General features: G+C 48.8%; 1 protein-coding gene across 1 annotated transcript; it reads right to left on the bottom strand.

The window, feature by feature from the left end:
- Positions 1-106: 106 nt before the first annotated feature.
- On the bottom strand, positions 107-23,202 carry LOC138390271 (uncharacterized). Its single transcript, XM_069479164.1, is given in 16 exon segments — positions 107-840; positions 1,023-1,159; positions 1,248-1,353; positions 1,443-1,499; positions 1,636-1,716; positions 1,896-2,086; positions 2,273-2,332; positions 4,147-4,243; positions 4,797-4,862; positions 4,864-5,398; positions 19,641-19,701; positions 20,551-20,790; positions 21,152-21,233; positions 21,424-21,564; positions 22,089-22,233; positions 22,937-23,202. Coding segments are annotated over 16 exon segments (2,391 nt in total). The 5' UTR covers positions 23,107-23,202; the 3' UTR covers positions 107-618.
- Positions 23,203-24,716: the final 1,514 nt, after the last annotated feature.

Consider the following 24,716-nt stretch of genomic DNA (forward strand, 5'->3'; position numbering starts at 1 on the left):
AAATGTCCTCTGGGAGCCTTGACCATCACTACTATTTGTAGACAGGGCTACGCAAGCTGAGTACCCTACCTCTTCTACTCACACATGTACACACATGACCTCAGTGGTTTCTTCTGTCACTTTTAATTAAGACACAAGTGAGTAAGCAGCCTCCACAGGCTGTATTCCCAGGCCCCCACCCACCCTGACCTTTGGCCCAGAAGCTACTGCTTCAGTGTGGGGTGGAGGAGAGAAACTGGGTCCACAGTGACAGATTATTGCTGACCTCTTCAGTGTGAGGAAAAAGGCCACAAGACCTGGTGGGGGCCAGCCCTGAGTGCTCCTCTCCCAAGTTTAAGGCAGAGAGGGGGAAGTAAGTGTCCAGCCCTTTTAGCCCCCAGCTCTGGAGTGGCAGAGGGCAATGAGGCCACATCCCTGGAGCTGGCCGGGGGAAGTGGGTGAGGAACGAACGGAAGCGGTGGTCCCTGTAGACCATTGTGGGGAGGGGAGGGCCAGTCCCCTGCTCAGTCCTGACCACGCAAGCCCTGGTCACAGGTGTAGGCAGGGAGGGCACTGACAGATGCTGCCCAAGGTGCAGTCCTGAGGCACTTAGGTGGGCGCCTATCCAGGCCATGTTTCTCAGTTGGCCTTGACCTTGGCAATACCTGGAGCTCCGTTTTGCTGAAGTACACGAGGCAGCCGCTTGCCTTTGGTGTAAGACTGATACCAGAAATTGGAGAAGAGCACGAAGAAGATGGTACCATACATCCAGATGAGGTGGATAATGACTGGGTACTGGTAGTTACAGCTAGGCATGAAGTAGTACTGGGAGATGTGCAGTGAGACCAGCACAAACTGGATCTAGGACAGAAAGGCAAGGGTCAGAGGGGACAGTGAGAAGACTACAGGGGAAGAGGGAATAGGGAAAGAGGTAAACATTGAGTGGGGAGGGAAGGGATCAAAGGTGAGACAGGTTGGAGAAAGAGAGGATCCGGACTAGGTATGTTGGGGGGATGGTTATAGGCCAGGCCCAAGCCCCTCACCAGTTGGATGGCTGTCATGTGCTTTTTCCACCACAGGTAGGGCTGAGCCACAGGGCCGAGGGCAGATAACCCATAGTAGAGGTACATGACAACATGCACAGAGGAGTTTATCATGGCATGGAAAGAGCCCATTCCTCCTGTGAGTAGACAATAAAACAGGGTCAGCAGAGTCAAGCTTCTGGTCCCCAGTGCATGCCTTCTTCCCCAGTGGCCCACACAACTCACCTGGGGCAATCTTTATCCCCCACCACCAGCTCCAGGGAAGCACCGAGTGATGGAAGACATGTAGGAAGGTCACCTGCCCCTCCTTCTTCCGGAGAATAAAGATCACCTGAGAGAAGAGTGGGGGAAGGGGGTTCAGACCCAGGGCCTCTACCCTTCTTTCTCTCCCCAGGTTCTCACATCTCATAAACTACTCACTGTGTCCATCAGCTCAATGAACTTGGAGAAGAGGAAGAGCCAGGCCACTCGAACCATCTGCAAGAATTCAGGGCAGCCTTAGGATCCCACAGGCTACCCTAAGAGCCTCCCTAAACTGGGCCATGGGTACAGGTCAAACCCAAACTGCTCCTATCCCCCAGGCTGCTCTGATGTAGCCCCAGCCCCTACTTACCCTAAGTGCCTCAGGGCTATTGGAATAGTCCACAGGGTCACAGCGCCAGGTATAGGTACTCAGCCAGCCAGACATCAGGAACTAAGAAAGGGTGTGGATTAGACCACCAGAGTTCTCCCCTCTCAGCACTTCCCTCCCCTTTGCTAGCTGCAGACATGGATCTGAGTCTCTCTGGAAAGGAGAGATGCCATGCTCTGGCCCTACAGCCTGCCCCTTATGCTGCCGGCAGGAATTAAAGCCCAGGCATCTCAGGGGCCCACCTCATAGACAATGTAGAGGGAGAATGCCACGAGTGAGAAGTTGTAGACAATCATGAAGCCACGGAGCTGGAAGGGCTTCCGATTAGCCATGATGCGAGGCCCAAGAGAGAGAACGAAGTACACGTAGGTCAGGAGGATGGAGGTCATTAGCAGGGGGGATCCCATCAGAGGGTAGCCCTGGATCCGGGGATCTGTGAAGAAAGGTCAAAGGAGTCAGAAAGGGCCACGGGTTGCCAAAGGTCTTCACCAGCTCTACAGACATAAGGTCAGGTCATAAAAGGGTCAAGGGGTTCACAAGGTCTCTCCATTAGGAGACAGCCCTAGATCCAGGGATCCCAGGGAAGAAGAGAGGAAAGGGCTGGTGGATGGCACCATACCTGCATGCTTCATCATCTCCTGGTACACGTTCACCACGGCCTCCATCCTGGCTAAGGACTCTGGGGAGGTACGGAAGGTAGATGTCAGACAGAGCATACTGCGCAGCCCCATCCCAGAGACAAGACACAGAACCAGACAACTCCGGAGTCATTGCAGAAAGGACAGAAGAACAGTGAGAGGAAGCAATTGCTGGTGTCTAGGGGAGGAGGAGGCAGTTTGATGAGGACATCGGCTCCCTACACATCCTGCCTACCAGGAAGGGCTGTTCCACCCTTCCTCTCCACACCTTCCCCTCCTCACCTTCCTCTCCTCACTCTCTGCCCTCTCCAGAGGGTTTTACTTCCTGGCCTCCCCTCCCCTCTCCTCCACAGAAGAACTCTCAATCCCTGGTTTCTTTCCAGAGAGTCTTAACTCCTCACCAACATCTTTAGAATGAACTTCCCCTCCCTTCCTTGCCCAAGTCTCTCACCTCCCCGACTCTGTGTCTTTCTTCTCTCCAGGGATGCTCCCCTTCAACAGCTCCTCTCTTGTTCTCTCTTCTCTCCAGTCCCTTCCAGGAACTCTCATCTCCCCAGGGTCCCTCCTCTCCCCTGGCAGAACTCTCACCTCCCTGGTCCCTTCTATCCCTTCTGGAACCTTATGGGCCTGGGATTCCTCGTCTCCCCTACTGGGACACCCATATCCCTGGGTTTCTCCTCTGCCGGTCCAGGGCTCTCACCTCCAGCCTCTCCTCTCGGTGCTGTCCTCTCTCCTCCCGCGGAGCCCTTCCTCTCCTGGAGCCTGGCTCTTTGAGACTCCTGCCCTGGCAGCTCCACCTGTCTGACTAGATCTGGCAGTAGCCCCGCCCTCCACCCACCCCAGCGGAACTGCACATGGGATGGAGGGTGGATCCAGGCCACAGGTCAGTGCCTGGAGCGGGGAGCAGGACCCACCAGGATTGGGAAAGCCAAGTAAAGCCCCAGACTCAGCACCCACCCACCCTGGACCAGGCAGATGAGCTAAGGTCCAAGGTTCCGAGTCAGAAACCTCCCCCAGACTCCAGCCCTAGCCTTGGCCCAAAGAACTGCTGAAAATCCACACCCAGCATCCTCTCCTGAGCCAGCCATACATTCTCAGTTTGCCCTACTTCAGAATGGGTACAATCACCTTTCTCTTCCAGGGAGGGGCAGGGAAGCCAGTGGCATGTGAGGAGGTGGGGGAGTGGGGGAGGTCTCAGGAATCTTCCCCTCCCTCAGGGAGGGGTCCTAATGGGCTAGGTCCCATCCCCCTCAGAGCCTGAAAGAATGTCGGGGGAAGGCTCACAGGGACACAAAAGCCTCTCCCCAGACGCAGGAGAGTCTGGGACTCTGAGTCAGTCCCAGGGGGACAAGGTATTCTCCCAGCCAGGGCAGCAGGTGCTCCTGGTTGCCTCCATCCAGAGACCCACCTGCATAGGTGCTAAGTGAAGAAGCACACCTTCTGACACATCCGCCAGGGACTGCAGTGCGCCCTGCGCACGCCCCTCACAGGTGCTGCCCCACACCTCCATGTCACTCCCCACTTCTTCAGACCCACCGTGGTCAGGCCCCAGCCCTGCCATCCGCACAGGCCCCCTTCATCTCAGCTCCCCACCCCAATGCCTCCGACAACAAAGCCAGCACACGGGAGGGCTAGCACACATACAGCCTCCTGCCTCTGACACACCAGCCAAACTGGCTTCCATGGACTGTGTGACTCGCGTGGCTTCCAGCCCTCACCCCGCCCTCACACAGTGCCCTCACAGGCTGGGCATCAGGTGCAGACGCATCTGCTCCCCGCCCATGCCCACACCCGCTGGAAGGCGCACACACAGGTCCACTCACACACGTGTGAGCCCCTGGGAGCAGACACGCACCTGCCCTCGGTCTGGCACAGCTCTCTTTTCGCCGAGGCCAATGATCACCTCTTCCCTCACATGCAGACATTGTGGGGTGCCCATTCTGGGGCAGGGCCTAGGCTTAGGCATATGCTCTAACACACATTGAGTTTGCCAGCTTATTGCTCTCAATCACCAAGCCCCAGTTCACCCCCCTCCCCGCCCCCACATACACACACCCTGGAGGTCAGGAGGGACTCAAGGCTTCTGGGAAGGACCTCTCCCCAAGCGGGAGGAAAATCTGGGTGTGTCCCCGTAGGAGAACTCAGCCTATTCCTTCTTTCCTTCCTTCCTTCCTTCCTTCCTTCCTTTAAGATGGATGGAAGGGAAAAGGAGCCGGGCAAAGGAAGGGGGAGGAGAAGGGGGAGAAAGAGGGCAGAGGGAGAGGGAGAGGATGAGAAGCAAGAGCAGGAGGTGGTGAGGGAAGGCCTGGGTGTAAGCAAATGAGACCAGGGACGCGGGTGTCGGGGGAGGGAGGGTGCAGGCGAGGCCCGGCCCCAGGGAGCTGGGACCTCCCACCCACTCGCCCCAGTAACAGCCTCGCCCACAGCCCGGGCAGGGCAGGGCAGGGCAGGGCAGGGCTGGCAAAGGCTGGGCACGTGGAGAGCCCGGGGAAGGTCCAGACTCACCAGCGGGTGGCCAGGCGGGCTACGAGGAAGGCTCGTGGGAGAAGGGCCAGAGAGAAGTCTCCAGGGACAGCCTGTCTGCCTGCCACTTCCTCATCTGCTGGGCTGACTTTCTGTCACCAAAGGGGGAGGGGCGGGCCGGACGGGGGGCGCCCGCTGATTGGGCGGCCGCCCGGGGCAGGAGGCCGGCCAGCACAGGACCGGTCGCGGGGCGGGGGCAGGGGCGGGCCGTGGTCCCGGCAGGAAGCTCAGCAGCCCGGACTCCCCACCCCTTCCCTCCCGCTCTCTGCCCGCCCCGGCCGCTGGTTGCGGCCAGGCCCGGCGCGGGAGCGCGCTGCCTCCTCCCGATGGCAGCCCGGGTCCGCCCACTCTCGGCCCGCGGGCGACTGGCCCACCAACAGGACCACCCATCTGTTTGCCGCTGGCCCAGCTTACGGCTCGAGGGAGTTCCAGGGCTCAATCTTTCCTTCAAAGAGCTCCTTCTCCCGCAGAGTGAGCCCAGAGGGGCGGGCGGGAGGCAGACTAGGTGTGCTACGGGCCGACTTGGGGTGGCGGGAGGTCTTAGCGGGAGCGAGCAGCTGACCAGGTAAGCCTTCTCCACGAGCCTATAAACTTGGACGAGCCCTAGCGTTAGGATCCACTGAGAGGACTGCGGGGAACGGAGGCGGGAGAATACAAGTAACCTGGGGCAAGACTAGTGAATCACTAGTTTAACTGGCCTTCAGGGTGGTGAATGGCAAAAAAGAAAATGAATCTGACTGTGGCTGAATGTAGTAGGTCTTGGAGCCCAAATGGGGCCATTTGATTTTTATTCTAGAAGCAGAAGAGAAACTGAAGATTTTTGAGGAGGCTATAATCAGACTTGTATTATTCATCCATCAAACATTTATTGACCATCTACAGTGTGTAAGACTGTGTTAAGCTCTGGTGACACTGTCCCTGTACCCATGGGGTTTACAGTCTAGCTGAATCACTTCACTCTGGCAGCCAGTGTAAGGAGGGTGCTGGAGGGAGACCAGGTGAGAAACAACAGCCTGACCTAACAAGGTTTGGGAACTGATGGGATCGAAGAAGGTATACAAATATAGAGATTTCCTCCAGACAGCAAGACTAGCTCTCTGTATATTAGTTGTCTATTCTACACTCCCAGGCCCCCACCTCCACATACTCACCATCTAGACTGAACTAGTGGGGGCAAAGACTAGGTTTTAGTGAAATGAAATCTATATCTCCAGCAGCTCCTGGAACAGTGGTTTGCATACAGTGATCCACACCTGCTTGTAGGATGGTGTGAATGTGGACAGAATTAGGGAATTCAGAAGTGGTGGGTGGGAGAAATATTATGTGCTTAAATGGTGGGATGTAGCTATGTGGAAGTTCAGTCCTAGAGCTCAGGTAAGAGGTCTGAGCCAAAGTACAGATATGACCCAGCCCTTTAGCACCTGCCCTTGAAAGAAAATGGCAGAATTGACTATTCAAAAAACTCAAAACTTCTTAACAGTGTAAACTAAGGCCCTACCTGATATAGTCCCTACCTGGTCCTCTCATTCTACCTGTCCTTTATTCCCCAGAGATGTCAGGTCTTTCATACTCCCCAACCCCCAAGCCCTGCCTCCTGGCTCAGTGCAAGGTGCGGTGAGATCTCCCAGGCAGTAAGTCACTCCTTCCTCTTGCTCCCACAATTGTACTGCAATGTAATAATCTGCTCATCCGCATCCCCTAACTATAAGCTCCTCTCAGTAGAGGCCAAGTTTTAGTCATCTCTATCTCTAATTATTTTATTTTTATTTTTTAGAGACAGAGTCTCCCAGTGTTGCCCAGGCTATACTCAAACTCCTGGGCTCAAGCGATCCTCCCACCTGGAGGAGTAGCTGGGATTACAGGGTCATGCCATCATGCCTAGCTCCATCTCTGTATCTCTAGCATTTGGCCCATTGTCTGGCACTCAGTTGACCCCCATAATGTTTGTTGAGTGAATGTTAGCATGCAGGGGACATTGTGAGAAAGGAAGAGAGGTCAAGGAATCCAGAGTCAAGTGGGGAGGACGTTAAGAATTCAAAAGCCAGGCAGGCATGGTGGCTCACGCCTGTAATCCTAGCACTCTGGGAAGCCGAGGTGGGAGGATTCTTTGAGCTCAGGAGTTTGTGACCGGCCTGAGCAAAAGTGAGACCCCGCCTCTACTAAAAAAATAGAAAGAAATTAGCTGAACAACTAAAAATACACAGAAAAAATTAGCCGGGCATGGTGGCGCATGCCTGTTGTCCCAGCTACTTGGGAGGCTGAGGCAGGAGAATTGCTTGAGACCAGGAGCTTGAGGTTGCTGTGAGCTAGGCTGACGCCACAGCACTCTAGCCCAGGCAACAGAGTGAGACTCTGTCTCAAAAAAAAAAAAAAAAAGAATTCAAAAGCCTTTCTACTTCCATGGGAACAGTTTCGTTGAGTCAGTAAATATTTATTGAAATCCTAATGTATTCCAGGTATATGCTAGTGACCTTGGGGGTCACACATGACTCCAAAGTCCTGAGTTTAAATGTACCAATTTGTACCCGTGTGACCTTATGTAAGTGGCTGAACCTCCATAATAATAGTACCTATCTCATAGGATTATCATTGTTTAGATTGAAAGAGATGACCCATGTAAAGTGCTCAGCACTGTTTCTGTCTCAACATTTAATAGACAGGGTGGGGAAGCAGCCCAATAATAAATCAGTAAGGGACATACTTATATGTAGATTCATGAGCATTCATTTAGCAATATTTCTAAACACTGTGTGCAAAGCCCTGTTTTGAGAGCACTATTGAGAAGTTTCGGATTAAGTGTCCAAGATGAGAGTCCACTCAAGATGAATAAAGCAGAAGATTACAGATGATGAAACTGTCCCAGAAGCTAAACACAGTAGTGATAGGGAATTTCAACTATGCATTTATTCACCTGGACTATGTTGGTATATGACTATGGCAAGCCCTCAATAAATGTTGACCGACTACATGAATGAACATGCTCAAAGATACTTCATTCAGTTCTTGTCCAGGTCCTGGGAGAAAGCATCCTCAAATATCTGATATAGACCACCTAGCCCCAAGTTCTACCATATGGTATCTCCATGGCCCTAGGGTTCCTGCAAAATAGTGTAATGGAGAAGACAGACATATAAATTAACAATTATAGTAGCATGTGGCGAGTATTCCCATAGAGATAAACCCAGAAGGTTATGAAAGCACTCAGGTGGGGGGTACTAGACCAGGGTGTGGGTTAGTTCTGGAAGGATTCACAGAAGTAACACCCAGGCCAGTCGCGGTCACTCATGCCTGTAATCCTGGCCGAGGCGGAAGGATCGCTCGAGGTCAGGAGTTCGAGACCAATCTGAGCAAGAGCGAGACCCTGTCTCTACTGAAAAATAGAAAGAAATTATCTGGACAACTAAAAATATACAGAAAAAATTAGCCAGGCATGGTGGCGCATGCCTGTAGTCCCAGCAACTCGGGAGGCTGAGGCAGGAGGATTGCTTGAGCCCAGGAGCTTGAGGTTGCTGTGAGCTAGGATCATCCTACGGCACTCTAGCCCGGGCAAAAGAGCAAGACTCTATCTCCACAAAAGAAAAGAAAAAAGAAGTAACACCTAAGTTGAGCATTAAAGGACACTTTCCAGAAGGTAGAGAAAGGCATTCCTGCAGAGGGACGTGTGTATGTGAAGGCACAGAAGCAAGGGATGTGGCAGGTTTGGGGAACTCTAAGTAGTCTGGTATGGCTCCAGCTCAGAGGGCTTATGGAAAGGGCGGGAAAGGTAGGTAGGCAGGAGTCAGTTTATGAAGAGCCTTGTATGCCATGGTAAGAAGTTTGGATTTGATTCTGTTTATATTTTTCAGCCCTGGCTGCACACCAGAATCACCTGGGAACTTACTGCCTGGCTCTTACCTCCAGATTGATTCCAATGGTGGTTTTTAATGGGAAGTGGCTGGAGCACGTATATGTGCTGCGTGGAAGGAGACAATGGGATCCAGCATCCACAGGGAGAGATTAGGCTCTGGCTAAGGAGAACACCTCCCACACTGAAATGTGGGAGTCTTCATCTAAAGGAGTCTATTTTTTCCTTTAATCAGAAAGTGAGGTATTTGCTGAGCATGAGGGGGGAAGTAGGATAAGGAGTTTTAGAGAAGTGGCACAGTCTAGGGCAGCTGAAGGCAGAGTGCTGGGAAGGCTTGGTGAGCAGAGCTGAAGGCCCCACTGGCTGGGAGACCATGAGTGCACAGTGGAGAAGGCTGTGAGATGTTCTCCAGCAGAGCTAAGTGACTGGGAGGCAGGGGAACAGAAATGGGACCGTTTGGGATTTGCAGGGAAGCCAGGTGGAAGGCCTTGCAGATGAGAAGGTTCAGTGAAGGCTAAGTAGAAAGGAAACTAACCAGGGGTGGGCGGATCAACTGGAAAAACTGAAGGGGTCAAGGAACTCCCAAACTTGATAAGGAAGAAGGCCAGGTGTAGTGGGGAAAGAATACCCAGTCCAACAGCTAAAACCTCCTTCATGGAGCCTCCCTGACTCATGGGAAGCGAGGTGATGACTTCTCCTGGGTCCCACCCTGCTGACTCACTCCTCACTCACTGCTCTCCAAGGGGCCCTTCCTTATCCATCCTTTTTCTCAAGGAGATGAACCATTGATGTAGTTTCTCTAAAGGTTCAGCCTGGCCCGGCACAGTGGCTCATGTCTGTAATAGGAGGCCGAGACAGGAGGATCACTTAAGGTCAGGAGTTTGAGACCAGCCTGAGCAGCATAGTGAGACTCCCGTCTCCACAAAAAATAGAAAAATTAGCCAGGTGTGGTAGCATGCGCCTGTAGTTCCAGCTACTTGGGAGGCTGAGGCAGGAGGAGAAATAAAAGTTTGGCCTGAAAACCACTATCTGTATGAACTCTATTTCTGTGATTGTCTGAAGCTGTATGTGTTTTGGCACAAAAATTGAATGGAAGTGGGATCAGAGAAGCATGAATGGCAGTGAAGAAAAAGTGGAAAAAGGTATGCCTGCATGTTTATGTGTGAGTGAGAAGAAACAGGCGATGGGAGACACGGGGGAATCAGCTATGACAACAGGAACTGAGGATCTAGGGAGAGGGGCAACAGGAGTGGCAGGTGGAGACAGAAGCAGCCTTCTGGCGACTGTGTCAAGCTTCTCTCTTCCCCATCCTGTAAAGGTCAAAGGGCACTTCCTATACAGTACCCACACAGAGGAGCTGAGGGGAGGGTTGAGCCCGTGAGGACAGGAGAGCAAAGATGAGGGCAAAGGGTTTGCCAGTTAATCATTCTGCCTGTCCCTGGGCCTCAGCCAGCAAGGCAGTGTCCTCTTCTCAAGCAGGCTAGGACCTTGACTGAAGGAACTGGGGCTGGAAAGACATCTGGCTGTCAGAAGGGAGAGACTGCATGCAAACACTCATCATATCATTTGGAATTCGAGGGTTTGCCTGGACTCCTGAAGGTTCAGGGCTAAGATCTGATCCATCAGTGGGTAGCCAGTGCCTACACACTGTGGGTATCGTTCACTGTTCACTGAGCTGAACAAAAGAAACTCAGGAAGGGGGAGAGAGAGAAGGGTATGAGAGAATCTGTGGAAAGAACTCTGGAGAAAAGGGGAGGCTTTTTGTTAGTGGGTAAACCAGGTAATCAGGATGGAGGAAAGAGAGCGAGATCTGGAAGACATGTGAGAAGGGCCAAAAGGGAAACAGAGAAGTTTGCTATTCTATTCAGCACTTTCTTTGGCAAGCACAGGGCCAACTGCTCTCTATATACTCACTCTTATGGTTCAATCCTGTAAGGTAAGTACTATCACCTTTTAACGATGAAAAAAATGGAATTGGAGAGGTTGAAGGGTTTGCTCAGGTCACATACCAAGTAAGGTAGAAACAATATAGGTGTTCAGGCTGACGAAAAGGTATGGCAAATGAATGGACACAGGAAAGCACAGGACAGACCTAGGGAACTGCAAGGGATTCGGTTTGGCTGAGGATATGGTGAATGAAAGTCCTTCACATGATAGACGGTTGAAAAGTAGGCTGGCCCTAAATCAAGAAGTTTTTTGGATTTAAAAAAATGAGTATAGTTTGTATTGGGACGTCCCTGAAGATTTTTGTTTGCTTTCTTGAGACAGGGTTTCACTCTGTCACCCAGGCTACAGTGTGATGGCACAATCATAGCTCACTGCAGCCTTGAACTCCTGGGCTCAAGGGATCCTCCTGCCTCAGCCTCCCAAGTAGCTGGGACTAAGGCACATGCCACCACACATGGCTAAGATTTTTTTTCTTTTCTTTTCTTTTTTCTAGAGATGGGGTCTTGCTATGTCGCCCAGGTTGGTCTCAAACTCTTGGCCTCAAATGATTTTTCTGCGTCAGCCTCCCAAGTCTCTCAGACCTGAAGATTTTTGAGTATGGGGTTAATATGTTTCCCACTGTGCTTTAAAAAGACAAACTTGGCAACAGTAATGTACATTATCAAGGGAAAAGCAGAGGAAGGAAGGGAGACCAGCTGGGAGCCAGCTCAGAGGCACAGGTGTGACACAATGAAGGGCTGACCTAGACAAATGGCAGTGAGAAGGAAGAAGAAAGGCTATGGCAGAGAGAGGACCCAGAACTGAGAGCAGGTTATCTACCTGGATAACTCAGGTGGAGCAGGATGGAGAAAATGAATGCAGTTTGGGACACCATGAGTTTGAGGTGAGATGGCCCATTTGGCAGGCAATCTGCAACATAATACTGCATGTTCAGGAGAAAGGACTGGGCTGGAGAAAAAAATCTGAGGATTCTTGTATAGAGATGAAACCACACAAAGTGGACTGTGGTAGCTGTAGTTTTGGTTGTATTTGTTTCCTTTAAGGAATTCCTCCCCAACTCCATTGGCTCATTAATCCTGGTGTTCTCTCCAACTCCCCCCTCCAGTCCAAGCTCCTGAGGCATGTAATCCAAGAAAAACCAAAGTTCTTCCTTGAGATGAGTTATAATAGTGTAGAGTGGAGAAATGCAGAGACAGAGTCCAGACAACATTTGAGCCCCTAAGCCCATCTAAAGCCATCCATATAACCCAAATACAACTGGGTCCCTTTTTTTTTATTTTGGTTAAACTAGCTTAATTGCAATGTGTTGTAATGAAACCAGTCTAATACACCATCGGGAGATTGCTCAGAAGCGAGTAGAAGAAGAGAACAATAGTGACCATTCAAGTGCTGACTATCTGCCTAAAGGGCCTTGTATGCCCTGCTAAGAATCTTGGACTTTAAAGTAAGAGCTACTTAAAGGTCTAAACTTAATTTTAAATAGGATCAGTTGAAGGTACCCTTTGAAGTTGGTACTATAATCCCATTTTATAGAGGTGGAAACTGAGATTCTTGGAAGTGAAGTAACTTGTCTAAGCTCACAAAATGGATAAGTGTCCACTCCAGCATTTGAACTTGTACATAAATAAACTTCAATAGAATTATGGATGCTATAATGGAGGTCTGTAGAGGGTACAAGAGAGGTACAGTTTAAAAATGGTCAAGTGTACAGGAGAGGAAGTGGCAAAGACTTTACAGGAGTGGGTGACATTTGAACTGAAAGGATGAATTGTTCACCAGGTGAATAAGGGGGTTGGAGCAGGAAAAAGGGAGGACAGACATTCTGAGGAGGGCAGAGCATTTGCAAGCCACAGAGATGTGAGGCAGCACCTGATCCTCAAGTGCCTCCTGATGGCTACAGCTGGGAGCACTCATAGCAGAGTGGCAAGAACAGTGGAGTATGCTATGACAAAACAAGGTCTGCAAGACAGGGGCTGAATGCAAAGGGCAGAGAGGCAAGTAGGGGATCCAACAGCTCTGGTTTTGATACCCAGTGAATTACACAGCCACCGATGAAGACCTGAGCCCAGACCTAGCAAGCACAGACAAATGAGGCGAGAACTCATCACGACTGCACACAGAGAAAGCTATGAGTAGTGAAGGGCCCCCTTTAGGGAAAGAATGTAGGAAGACTGCAGAACTGAGTCTTTAGCTGGTTTGGACAGGGAAGAGATACAGTTTAGAGCGGATGAAGAAGAATATTTCAGGTAAGGGAGCTTATCATTTGGTCTCAAGTCAAAATGATACCAGTTAAGACCAAACTGGGGCTTAATGAATGAATACAGGCAAGAACTAAGTGGAAGAAATAAGATTCACAAAACTAGAGTCAGGTTTGATTTATCATGTCAGGCATTCCAATGTAAAAATGTCCCAGTGCCTACTCTGCACTGGTTGCTAAGGAAATACCGCAGGGGATGAAATGTACACAAAAAGTCTCACCTGAGGCTGAGATTCTAAGCCATAGCACAGGGGAGCTGCAGAGGGAGGGAGAGGTTATGACATCTTAGAGGGATTGGTCAATCATTTATTCAAGCAACAATTCCCAAGCAGATTTCTAGATACTGCACTAGGGATAGCTAATATGTACAGAGTTTCTACTACTGTTAAGCACTTTGTATGTATTCCTATTTACACCTCACGGCAACTTATGAAACAGTGACTATTATCATGCCTAGGAGTAAGGAAAGGAAGACACAGAGAGGTGAACTACTTGCCCAAGGCCACACAGCTAGTAAGTGGCACGGTTAGGATTTGAACCTGGGCAGATTAGCAGTACAACCTGCTCTTTTAACCAAAATGTTATTTTATACTACCTTTCCAAAGTCAAATAAATCATAATAGTAATAATAATAGTACCACTACCATTTATAGAATCTGTAGTATGCCAGACACACACATCTTCTTGATCACACAGTTCTCAGGGGGAAGAATGAGAACTCAAAAGTTTGAGTGAGAATTCAAACTCAGGATGTTTGAACTTGGGGGACAAGAAAGTGCAGCAGGAGCTACAATAAGTTTGTACCACGTACAAGTGTGGTGCATAAAAGAGGAGGTAACTAATCTTACCTGGTGGGAATGGCGTTGATTTGTGGACAGACTGGGTTGTTGGAAAGCTTCACAGGGGGTGATTTGTGAGCTGAATTTTGAAAAATAATGGAGTATTCATCAGAATGATAGGGCAAAGTGTTCCATGCAGAGAGAACAGTGGAAATAAAGGAATGGAGGTTTGAAAGAGCCTGCTAGGTTCAGGAAACTGCAAGCAATTTGCATGGCTTGGGAACTGAGTGGGTGGCAAGATAATATAGATTAGTTAGGAGAAGCAAGCAGGGGGCTAGATCACACAGAATCTTACTTGCCTTTCCAGAAAATTGAAGCTATGTTCAAATTTTTCCAATGAAGTAGATGTAATGGCCCAAACAAACAAACAAACAAACAAAAAAAAGAGTAAATAAACATCCTCAAGGAATCTAGTGGCTTAGTCTGAAGTTCTTCAGACTAGTAGAAAATTTTTGAAGTCTGTTTTCTCTTAATAATGCATGTATGCTAAATTTCCATTCTCTGTTTTAAATTACTTACCTACAAGTAAAATGAACATTCCAGGATGATTTTATCTTGACTTTCAGTATGCCTGGCACCCTGTCCCTACCAACCACCAGGTACATGGACCTCAGTTTGAGAAACATGGGGAGTGAACTATGAAAAAGATTTTAATCAAGGTAATAATTGATGAGATCTGCAGTTTAGAAAGCGCTATCTGCAAGCCTTTTGGAAGACAAGTTAGAGTGGGCAGGACTGGAGATAGGGAGTCTGAACAATACTTTTAGTAAGAGAGGCCCAGATCCTAAACTGTAGGGCAGGATAGATAAACACTGGGGAGACAGAACTGACAGGATTTGGTATCTGATTGGGTATAAGGGGGCTAGGGACGTAGAGGGGGAATAGGTTAGGATGGCTTCCATATTCCTGGCTTAGGCCATGCCCAGGTTAGAAGAGAAATTAGAAGAGAAATAGGTATGGAGGGAAGGATAATTGGATTTGGGTATTCAGGTACCTGTGGACCATACAGGTAAAGATGCCCAATAGGAATCTGCAGCTCAGCAAAGAGGTCTGGGCTGAAAATAAAACTTGTTTGAGTTATGCACATAAAAGTGGTAATCAGACAGGCACAGTGGCTCACGCCTGTAATCCTAGCACTCTGGAAGGCTGAGGAGAGAAGATTTCTTGAGATCAGGAGTTTGAGACCAGCCTGAGCAAGAACAAGACCCCGTCTCTACTAAAAATAGAAAAATTTAGCCGGGCATGGCAGCACATGCTTGTAGCCTCAGCTACTCAGGAGACTGAGGCAAGAGGATTGCTTGAGCCCGGCAGTTTGAGGTTGCAGTGAGCTATGATGACGCCACTGCACTCTAGCCAGGGTGATAGAGCAAGACTGTGTCTCAAAAAAAAAGAAAAAAAAAAAAGCGGTAATCACAGAGAAAGCAGGTGGAATAAAAAGAAAAAAGGGTTAAGGACAGTCCTAGAGAATAACAACATTCAAGAAGCAGGCAGGCGTATAGAAATCCAAAAGCTCCCGAGAAAGAATGGCCAGAGTAGATGAACAAAAGAGAGTGTGTGCCATAGAAGCCAAGGGGGGAGAAACAGACTTAAAGGAGGTGGTCAGTATTGTCAAATTCTGCAGAGCTTAAGTAACATAAGGATTGAAAAAACTCTGGATTTAGCCATTGGGTCAACAATAATCTATGATAGTTTCAGAGGAATGGTAGAAGTGGAAGCCCAACCACAGGGGCTGAAAAGTGAATGGGAGGTGGAAGAAGAGACAGTGATTATAGGCTCTTTATTTCAGGAGTGTGGCTGTGAGTGAGGCAGTGAGAAGGGATGTAAGGTCAAGAGGGATTTTTAACATGGAAGAGACAGTTAAAATGGCACAAGGCAAGGCCAGGGAAATGGATATATCCCAGAGAAATTAGCAAAAAGAACAAGGACGGTCTGCACGGCTACAAGGATGGACAACAAAAGATGAAAATTCAAAATGAGCACAAACTAGGGAAACTGGGGTAAGGGCAAGGGAAGCCAGTGGAATGGCAAAGAGAACATAGGAAGGGGAGCAGCTCAGGACACTTGACATTTGATTCAGTAGGAAAGGTTTTCGGCATATTGAAAAAGTGAGAAGAGGCTCTCTGGAACATATATCTTGCCCAGGGTAGAGAGAGATGTCCGAGAGTGAGAGGTGACTTTTGACATACATGTCAGAACTTGCAACTTGTGGTAACTTACCACCTCTTTGGTGAGTCTTCACTAGAGAATGATGTGAAAGCTAGAAAACAGTTTTGGGGTAATGGTCTAAACGGATGTTGGTATGTTAAATTGTAGGTGATAGGGAGAACTGTAAGAACAGTTTGTAGGAATTTGAGGGATTTGGGGGCTGATGCAGGAAAAACTTGGTCTATTTATGTAACACAGGTGTGCACTGAGGAAAACAAATAAACACAATGCCTGGGGAAAAATGGGCTTGAAAATCATTGCCAGAGACTTTAGGGCTAGAAAAGATCACTGGAATTCCCCAGGTCAGGACATTGAGGCCCAGGGATTTCAGGTGCCTTGTCCATGATGCACTCGGGGAAGCTGCCATGTCCAAATGGTTGCTGACAGCCTGAGAGCATGTGACTCACGGAGAGACCAATAGGAACCCAGGAGCTCCCTCAGCGACACATGGGAGCTCAGAAACAAGAGATAGAAGTTAAAGAGAGGGAATTTGTCCTGTGCGACAAAACACATGTTGAAGTGATAAGGCACCATGGTCTGTGAGATGGGTTGAAACAGAAAACACTGTTTGCAGGGTGGAAGCCCTTTCCAAGTGTTAGCCCCTGTGCATTCAGGTTTTCAGGAAAAAGCCATGTCAAGCCTCCCTAGGTAGGTGCTGTGAACCCCCAGGACTAAACAGATAAGGGACTATAGCCCCTGTTCCTACTCCTGGCCCAGTGCTAAACTTCAATAGGCTATTTCCTAGTGCCCCGCCCACCCCTCCGCCCCGCCAATTCTGGAGCAGATAGAAAAGGCAGATGGAAGAAAATGTATACCCCTTGGTAGTTCATCTGGACAGTAATCAGAAACTGACCCAGGGTAGGCGTTTGGAAGGATTCAGCCTCCGTCCTGCCTGGTGCTGGGATCAGCTCACACGGCTCCTGTGTCCACAGGGCACAGAGAATACATTGTCCATAAGGAGGATTATTCTGTACAAGAAACTCAGACAAAGGGAGAGGTTGTTTCCAGCTGCCTGGGGGAGGTGAGAAGGGGGTGGGAAAAGGGACCAGCCTTGCACTGGGGCATTCCTGCAGAATTCAGCTTCTTGCCTTCAGCAGCAGGACAGAAGATGGGCAATCACAGCCCTTCCAGCTCAGCCTGATTGCTGGGACCCATTATGGAAATGGAGGCAGCACTTGGCTACAATCTATCTTGGCTGTTTCCCAAAAAAAGTACAGGGTTCAGTGAGGCGAGCCAGCTTTGCAGGGCGGCAAATCACCAGAAGGGGAAGAGAACGGGATGCCTGGGAAATGAGCAAAAGGCGGGGTTCAGCAGTGACCAAATCTCAGACTCAAGCAGAGCTGGAGAGGGAGAGGGCCTAGGCAATGGGCTTCCTGCTGACATTGACTCAATAAGCTCACACTTTCAGTGGGACGAATTCTGTGCTACAGCAAGCCCTTGAGGTTTCACAGCTGCTGCTTCTTTCTCCATCCTAGACACAAACCTGGGAGACGATGGCCTAATCTTTTTCTCCAGAGACCCCAAGAGTAGATGGCACAACCTCCAAGCAAAACAGGGCAATCAGAAACAGAGGAATATTACCAAAGGAGGCCGAGAGAGTCACCTCTGCAAATCCTTAATCTGAGCAAGCAGATCATGTCCTCTTCCAAGGAAATGCCATATATATTTCCCTCCTGAGGGAATAAGCGTTAGGGGTGAGAGACGCATATTCTCCATTGAGGTGTTTTCTGGGCAGTATGGATCCCAAAGTGGGAGATCCTACAGAGACTTGTGTACCCCAGAGAATTTTGGGGGGGGGAATGGAAATGAGAGCATGCACCTCCAGAGTGACAAATATAGAGGTGAGACCAACTCCAGAGTATTTGCTTAAGTAATGTTTGCTTAAGGGCGCAAGATAGGTGACATCCTATGTTCCTGTTGGGGCAGGAGGACATTCTCACTCCTGGAGGACAAGGAATCCATTTCAATAGTGCTGGGAATTAAGTCGTATTAGCCTGGGACAACAAAGAAACTCGGGGTTGGTGCATTCAATAGGAGGGAATCTTTTGGTGGAATAAAGGACAACAGTCACCAAAAGATAATCCAGGGGTTTTAGAGAAGCACAGCTTGAACTCTTTCCAGCATGCCAGTTGGCTCTGACATTTCCAGTGGGAAGGCAAGAGGTGAGAAGATAAAGAATCCCTGATAACATGGACCATTTGAGTGGACGAAAGGTCTGGCATTGCCCCAGAGCTGACGACAGGACTCCCCTGCTGCTGTGCATTGTGGTCAGTGAGCCTGTGGATACCATTCCTTGTCTTGATGGAACAGGAACAGATGTGACATCTGGGACCACTTTTCCAGTCCTTTGCTGCCACAGCCTGGCGGAATTCTGTTTGGCACTAAATAAATGCCAAAGTACCAGTGTGTGACAGAACAGAAAAAAGGCAGCTGGAAGGTATGAGCAAGAAGGAAGTCTTAGGATTTTTAGACCAAAGCTAATTAAAGGTAAGAAAACTTTTAATGGAGAACAAATTAGAATCGCCTTGCAGCAAACTTCAAATTGTCTCTGATCCCTACGTAGTGCTCTCATGAACTGCTGTCAGACGCCCCTGAGCCAGTGAACATCAACTTAAATAACTTTATTCAGAGGAATCCTTTGGTCCACTTCTGCTGACTCAACCCCTGCCCCTACCCACAAAGGAGTGCTAAGAAAGGCATCTTAGGCTGGATGTCCAAACTCACTGTTATTCAACTTTATAAAAGCAGGCAATGCTACTGGAGGCTGCCCCCTCCCACCATTAATCCAGCTCCTGTTTGAGCCACAGGCTTAGTGGAATGGAGAAAAGTCTTCCTGGTTAGAGTCCAGGAACTAGCCACTATTATGAGGACAACTAAACCCCCATGACAATGTGAAGTACAATTCCCCTCTCCCTCCAAAATAAAAAAAATGAATCCAGGGGAAGGGGCTTTTTCACATGGTAAGGAAAAACTCTTTTATACCGTCCTACCTGGCACAGCTGCTTCCTGAGAAATCACCCATCTACCCGCCCTTTGACATCATCCTTCATGTGTACAGGGTGGGGTAAAGGATAGAGGACTTTGTGCCCATTTCCCAAGTAAGAGCTGAATTGATTTCTTGGAGGATGAGGAGTAGAGCAGGCCTGAACTTCACCAGAGCTGTAGGTGGACAGTTTGGCCCAGCCCAGAAGCCTCTTCACCTGCAGCTTAAGAGAGATAGCCATGAAGGAACTTGGGCACGAGGGCCTGCAGAGACAGCGTAAGGATGTAGAGGCTGCTACAGTTTCTGGCAGCAGAAAATAAGCACAGGCTTATTTGATCTTGTGTACATCAGCTCACCATTGACATGAAGCAGTATCAGATCACGGTAAGTTCTGGCTCAAGAATTGTGGAGGGTGGTAGGGAGAAGTGGCTGTAGAAACTATCATTTATTGAATACCCATTATTTCATATACTGTGCTAAGTGCTTTACATTCATTTTCTCATTTTAATCCTCACAACAACCCTATGAGGTAGGTATTATTACCATTTACAAATGAGAAAACAGGCTTAGAAAAATTAGGTCACTTGCTCAAAGTCACACAGCTAGTCAGTGGTAGAGCTGGGATTTGTCTATTGCCAAAAGCCCGTGTTCTTTTTATTGTACCCATCTAGGTGGGCCTTGAGCAAAAGGTAATTTCACTGCTCAACTCTGCAAAGAGCACCTGGGAGCGGAGGTTGCCGGCTACACTCACCGCTGGTAGGGATGCATTGAAGCCGACTTGATGTTGGTTTTTATTCCACTTGGCATTTTCCCTAAAAGGAACATGAAGAAAGACATCTGAAGCAAGGTAAGACTTTCATGAAAAATCAGAAATGTAGTATCCTCAGGTTCCCTTCTGCCATTTCCTTTGTCATCTCAGAACCTCTGTGTGGCATCTGACCCTGGTTGGCAGAGATCAGAGGTGTAGTTCTTCACCCAGCTCTGTCCCTGAAGGTGTCTAGGAGGAAAGGAGTGATATGGGAGAATAGTGGGATGAGTCAGAACACACCCCAGCAGTCTCCTGCTCATCCACTCTTGGAAAAGACAGCTAAACCTTTAGACCCCCATTTAATGTCACAGGTAAAAGACTACCATGTTCTCTCTTGTTTTAACTGTCCCTTTTCCTAGGCAGCTTGGAAGAAATACCTCTTCTAGCTGCTTACATCTATTATTCTCATAATTATTAAAAGTGAGCAGGAGAGAAGGCAGGAAGCCAAGAGCAAGAAAGACAGGATACAGAGAAAAGAATAAATGTAAGACTGGGAAACCTGCCTGCTTGTCAATACCTGATGCACCTACCAAATGGTCTTGATTAAAGTCTGACCGTTGATTTCGCTACCTAAGAAGAGACAGTGACAACACACCTAATATCCAGAGTAAATGAGACAGAAGGATAGTTGCAAGAGAGGTGTGAGATGGGGACGGGAGAGGAGAGCAGTTTCTGTTACTCAAATTTCTTCCTCACTCTCTGGTGCCTGTTGCAGAGTGTCAGATGAGATTTTTTCCTTCTGAATATTGTCTTCTGGGTCATGGTACAAAGGAGAAAATCTCCAGGCCTGGGGATGCTGGGGTCCCCGCTCTCCTGCTCAAAATCAACTACATTTCAACTCTTGCTACCTTACCTGGTTGACCTGCTTGAGCCATCTGCACCCCACTGAGCATTGGCTGCTGCTGGCTTGGAGCTCCTGCCATCTGCACCTGCTGTAATCCTGAAGCTCCTGCAAGGATTGTCCCAGCTCCTGGCTGGCCAGGACCACTGCTGCCTGAAGGTCTCCAATTAGACAGCCCCTTCCCAAAGGCAACAGCTGCCACCAAGGCATTGGTGTCTGCAGGGTTAAAGGTCTGCTTGTTCGGCCGAAGACCTGAAGAAAAAGCAAGTGGGGACCCTGAAGTATGCCTCTGGCCTGGGACTGAACCTAGCAGCTGGAAGACCAGCGTGAATGCCAAGGTTTGGAGTCCTGACTTCAGCATCTAGACTCCCCTGCAGCCCAAAGAGCCAGGGGACCTCCAAGCCTATCTTAGAATTCTCCATTCTCCCTTTGTCCATTTCCTTCACTGGCTCCAGCGCTGGCCTTAAGTACAAAAGGCTAACAGAATGGATGCAAACCCCTTCCTAAGCAGCTCATTCTTGTGTCCTAACTTTACTACTACCAAAGCCACCATTCCTATTCTAGTGCTCTTATACACCTCTCCCTCTCCACTTTGCCACCAGTCCCTCCATACCTCCACTCTCTGATTCTCGCTCTTCTTTGCTGATTTTCTCCAGAAGATTTGAGCACATTTTGTTCAAGCTCTGGATCTGCTTCTGTAACACATGCAAATTTGTGTAGAGATTAGAGTAAGTAGGAAATAATATGGAGAAGTTTCTTCCTTGTGCTCTTCCAGAGGCAACTTATATATAACAAACTGTGCATCTCTACTAGACAGGAATGGTAACGCCTAGCTTCTCACGATGGGACGGGGACAAGGGCAGCAGGGCAGTTACACAGTCCAACCTGAGCCACATCAGCACCAATGCGGGCAGCATCTGTCGTCAGTTGCTTCTCCTGCTCTTCAACCTCAGGGTCAGGCTTGGTTCTCAGATGGTCAGGGACTACCTCATGGCTGAAAACGGGCACTCGGCCTTCAGTCTGCCGCTGTAACACAGATTTTATTGATGCTACTGTGCAATCAAGAAGATTCAATCTGGCCCGATACATAGTTCCTTCCACAGGCAAACAGTGCGTTTTCAGGGAAAACACAACCTGAGATGCAATATCTAACTTCCTAGGACACCGCCCCCTTCATTCCCATCTGTCACTTCTGTCTTCTCATACTGCTATCTCTGTCAGACCTAGGGGCAAATCAAACTACCTCTCTCTGCCACATTTTAATCAAAGACTGGAATAGACAGTCACAAAAGGACACTTTTTGGCTTGAGGTAGATATTGGAGGAGAAACATCTCTGCCTTGGTGACACAGGCCTCAGGTTATTACAGCACTATTTGGGAGTGCTCCCCTACCTCCAGAAGGATAAAAAACCTCAAAAATGCAGCCTTTGCTTCTTATTGCCACACATTACTCCACATTCAGAACTTCTAGAATAACTAATCAACAACTGTGCTCTAGGCTCTCATCTAATAACTTACTTTCCCAAGTTGTACCCTTTTCCTCCTCTTACCATGAGATCTTCATCTCGGTCTGGGGACAACACCAGAGGGATGATGACCTGGTTACGGAACAGTGGTGTCTTTTCATGCTTCAAGACCTTGTTCAGAGTGTTCAACTGTCCAGAGAGCAGGGCAAAGCTGTCCAGGACAGAGGGCCTGGTGGTGGTAAGAAGGTGTCAGAACGTTCTACCTCTTCCCTGGAGCAGTTTCCAGTAAAGTAGTCTCTAAGGGGTCTTTCAGACTAGGAACACCCAGACTCACCCCAAAAAGTCTCATAGTCCTATGACTAGCCTAGGTGGGAACCAGATTGGCTAATAGGGATGATGGGGTTAGGAAAGAGGGGCACACTACACTTTCAGTTTCTGACACTGATGTAGAAAAAAGGCAGCTCATTGTTTGAATGAGGGTGAGGAATAGTGGCAAAATAGGAGTGAACCATGGCTACACTATTACCACTAAAAATTTAGAAAATGGGTAAAAGTCATCTTTCCAGCCTGGAAATATGATCCACACTTCCAGAGTAGGTTGGATTTAAAAGATTCAGCCACATACGTGGCAAGAGATCCAGCATGAATAGAGCTGCAGTGGGAGGACCCACTGAGGGAGGACCTCCTCACCAGAGAAGTCACAAGGCAAGAATTAAAAGCTAGAAAGAAACTGGGTTGAGACACCGAGCATTTCTCTACTTCCTTGCCATGGAACCCACTTGTTAAATGTTGTGAAACCCAGCTCTTTCCAAATCTAAAGATGTCTGCAAACTGATAAATGGTTACATCATTGGAAATGATCTATCCATCAAAAGGCCTGCCCCCTCCCCCCACCCATGGAAACTTCCCCAGCTTGCCCTGGCAACCCTTACCAAGTCAGCCTGTCATACTCGTTCTCCAACTTGTAAATGAAACTCCCCAGTGAGTTCTTCAGATCAGCCACTTGACTCAGCAGTGCATCTAAGGATGCCTCAAGCTGCTTCTCCTCCCTCTGCATCAACAGGAACAGTTGGTTACCCCGATAGACATGGGCATGACACATACAGAGGAAGGCTGAAAAGCTAGACTGTGCAATGCCAGTCAGGTAACACAGGATCTCATTGGCATAGGATAGCCAGGTTGTTTTCTATCTTTTGTATTTGGGTCACAGACAGCATCAACCCTTAGACCTTTCAACTTGTTCACCTGACCCCAAGTCCTCCCACCAATGGATTCCTTTCTCCCATCATAAGCCATGCCTGATTTTTCTCTGTATTAGGTACACCCTACTCTCCCTCATTGAGAAATTTTCACCAGACCTAATGCCTGGGGTTCATTATCTCACGTGCACCTCTGAAACACATGTACTCCAGCTTCCTCTGTCCTAGAATCTGCCTTACGATCCTGGATGTTCTTGTCATCAAAACAACCTCTGGGAAATCTGCCCACTCACGAATATTTCTCTGAATACCAGCCTTAAACTCCCCTCTGCCTTCCTCCGGCCCACCACCCCAGCTCTTCATTTGCTCTTGGCATTTGATGTTTCAACCTTCTCCTGCTGAATTAATTTGCACCTGTTTATCTCTGTGTCAATATTCCCATGCTTCTTTCTCAAGCTCAGTCAACCCATAGACATTTATTGAGAGACCACCAGGTACAAGAAACTAAGTGACAATCAAAAAACCACCAAACAGGCCGGGCGCGGTGGCTCACGCCTGTAATCCTAGCACTCTGGGAGGCCGAGGCGGGTGGATCGCTCAAGGTCAGGAGTTCGAGACCAGCCTGAGCAAGAGCGAGACCCTGTCTCTACTAAAAATAGAAAGAAATTATCTGGACAACTAAAATATATATAGAAAAAAATTAGCCGGGCATGGTGGCGCATTCCTGTAGTCCTAGCTACTCGGGAGACTGAGGCAGTAGGATTGCTTAAGCCCAGGAGTTTGAGGTTGCTGTGAGCTAGGCTGACGCCACGGCACTCACTCTAGCCCGGGCAACAAAGCGACACTCTGTCCAAAAAAAAAAAAATACCAAACAAACAGAAAACCTGCATGTGCTCCTAGCTACTAGACAAACAATTTTTTTTTTTTTTTAAACAAAGTCTCGCTCTATTGCCCCAGTTAGAGTGCAGTGGCATCGTCATCATAGCTTACTGCCACCTCAAACTCCTGGGCTCAGGTGATCCTCCCGTCTCTGCCTCCGGAGTAGCTGAGACTACAGGTGTGTGCCATCACACCCGAATAATTTTTTTCTTTTTTTTTTTTTGTAGAGATGGGGTTTCGTTCTTGCTCAGGCTGGTCTCGAACTCCTGACCTCAAGAGATCCTCCTGCCTCAGCCTTCCAGAATGCTAGGATTACCAGCATGAGCCACTGCATCCGGCTAGACAAACCATTTTAAATGCAGGGGGGTCTGCAAAGCATTTCCTTCCTATCTGTGGTCTCCTGTTTTATTCTACTTCTTCACCCTTAACAACCATCGGGCACAGGGTGGGAACAATGATGCAAAACTGTCCTGCAAACCCGCCAATGTGCCTGACAGGGGCTTGATGCTGGGTTCCACCATGGCTTCAGATTATAAACAGCTTAACTTTCGGCCACCGCGGCCCACAATTCCTTCACTTCCTCGGGCTGCTCTCCAATTATAGATCCCCTGTTACGTAAGCATCCAACAGCTTA

The sequence above is a fragment of the Eulemur rufifrons genome, chromosome 8, assembly GCF_041146395.1.
Source record: "Eulemur rufifrons isolate Redbay chromosome 8, OSU_ERuf_1, whole genome shotgun sequence".
In the NCBI taxonomy this organism is placed as follows: Eukaryota; Metazoa; Chordata; class Mammalia; order Primates; family Lemuridae; genus Eulemur; species Eulemur rufifrons.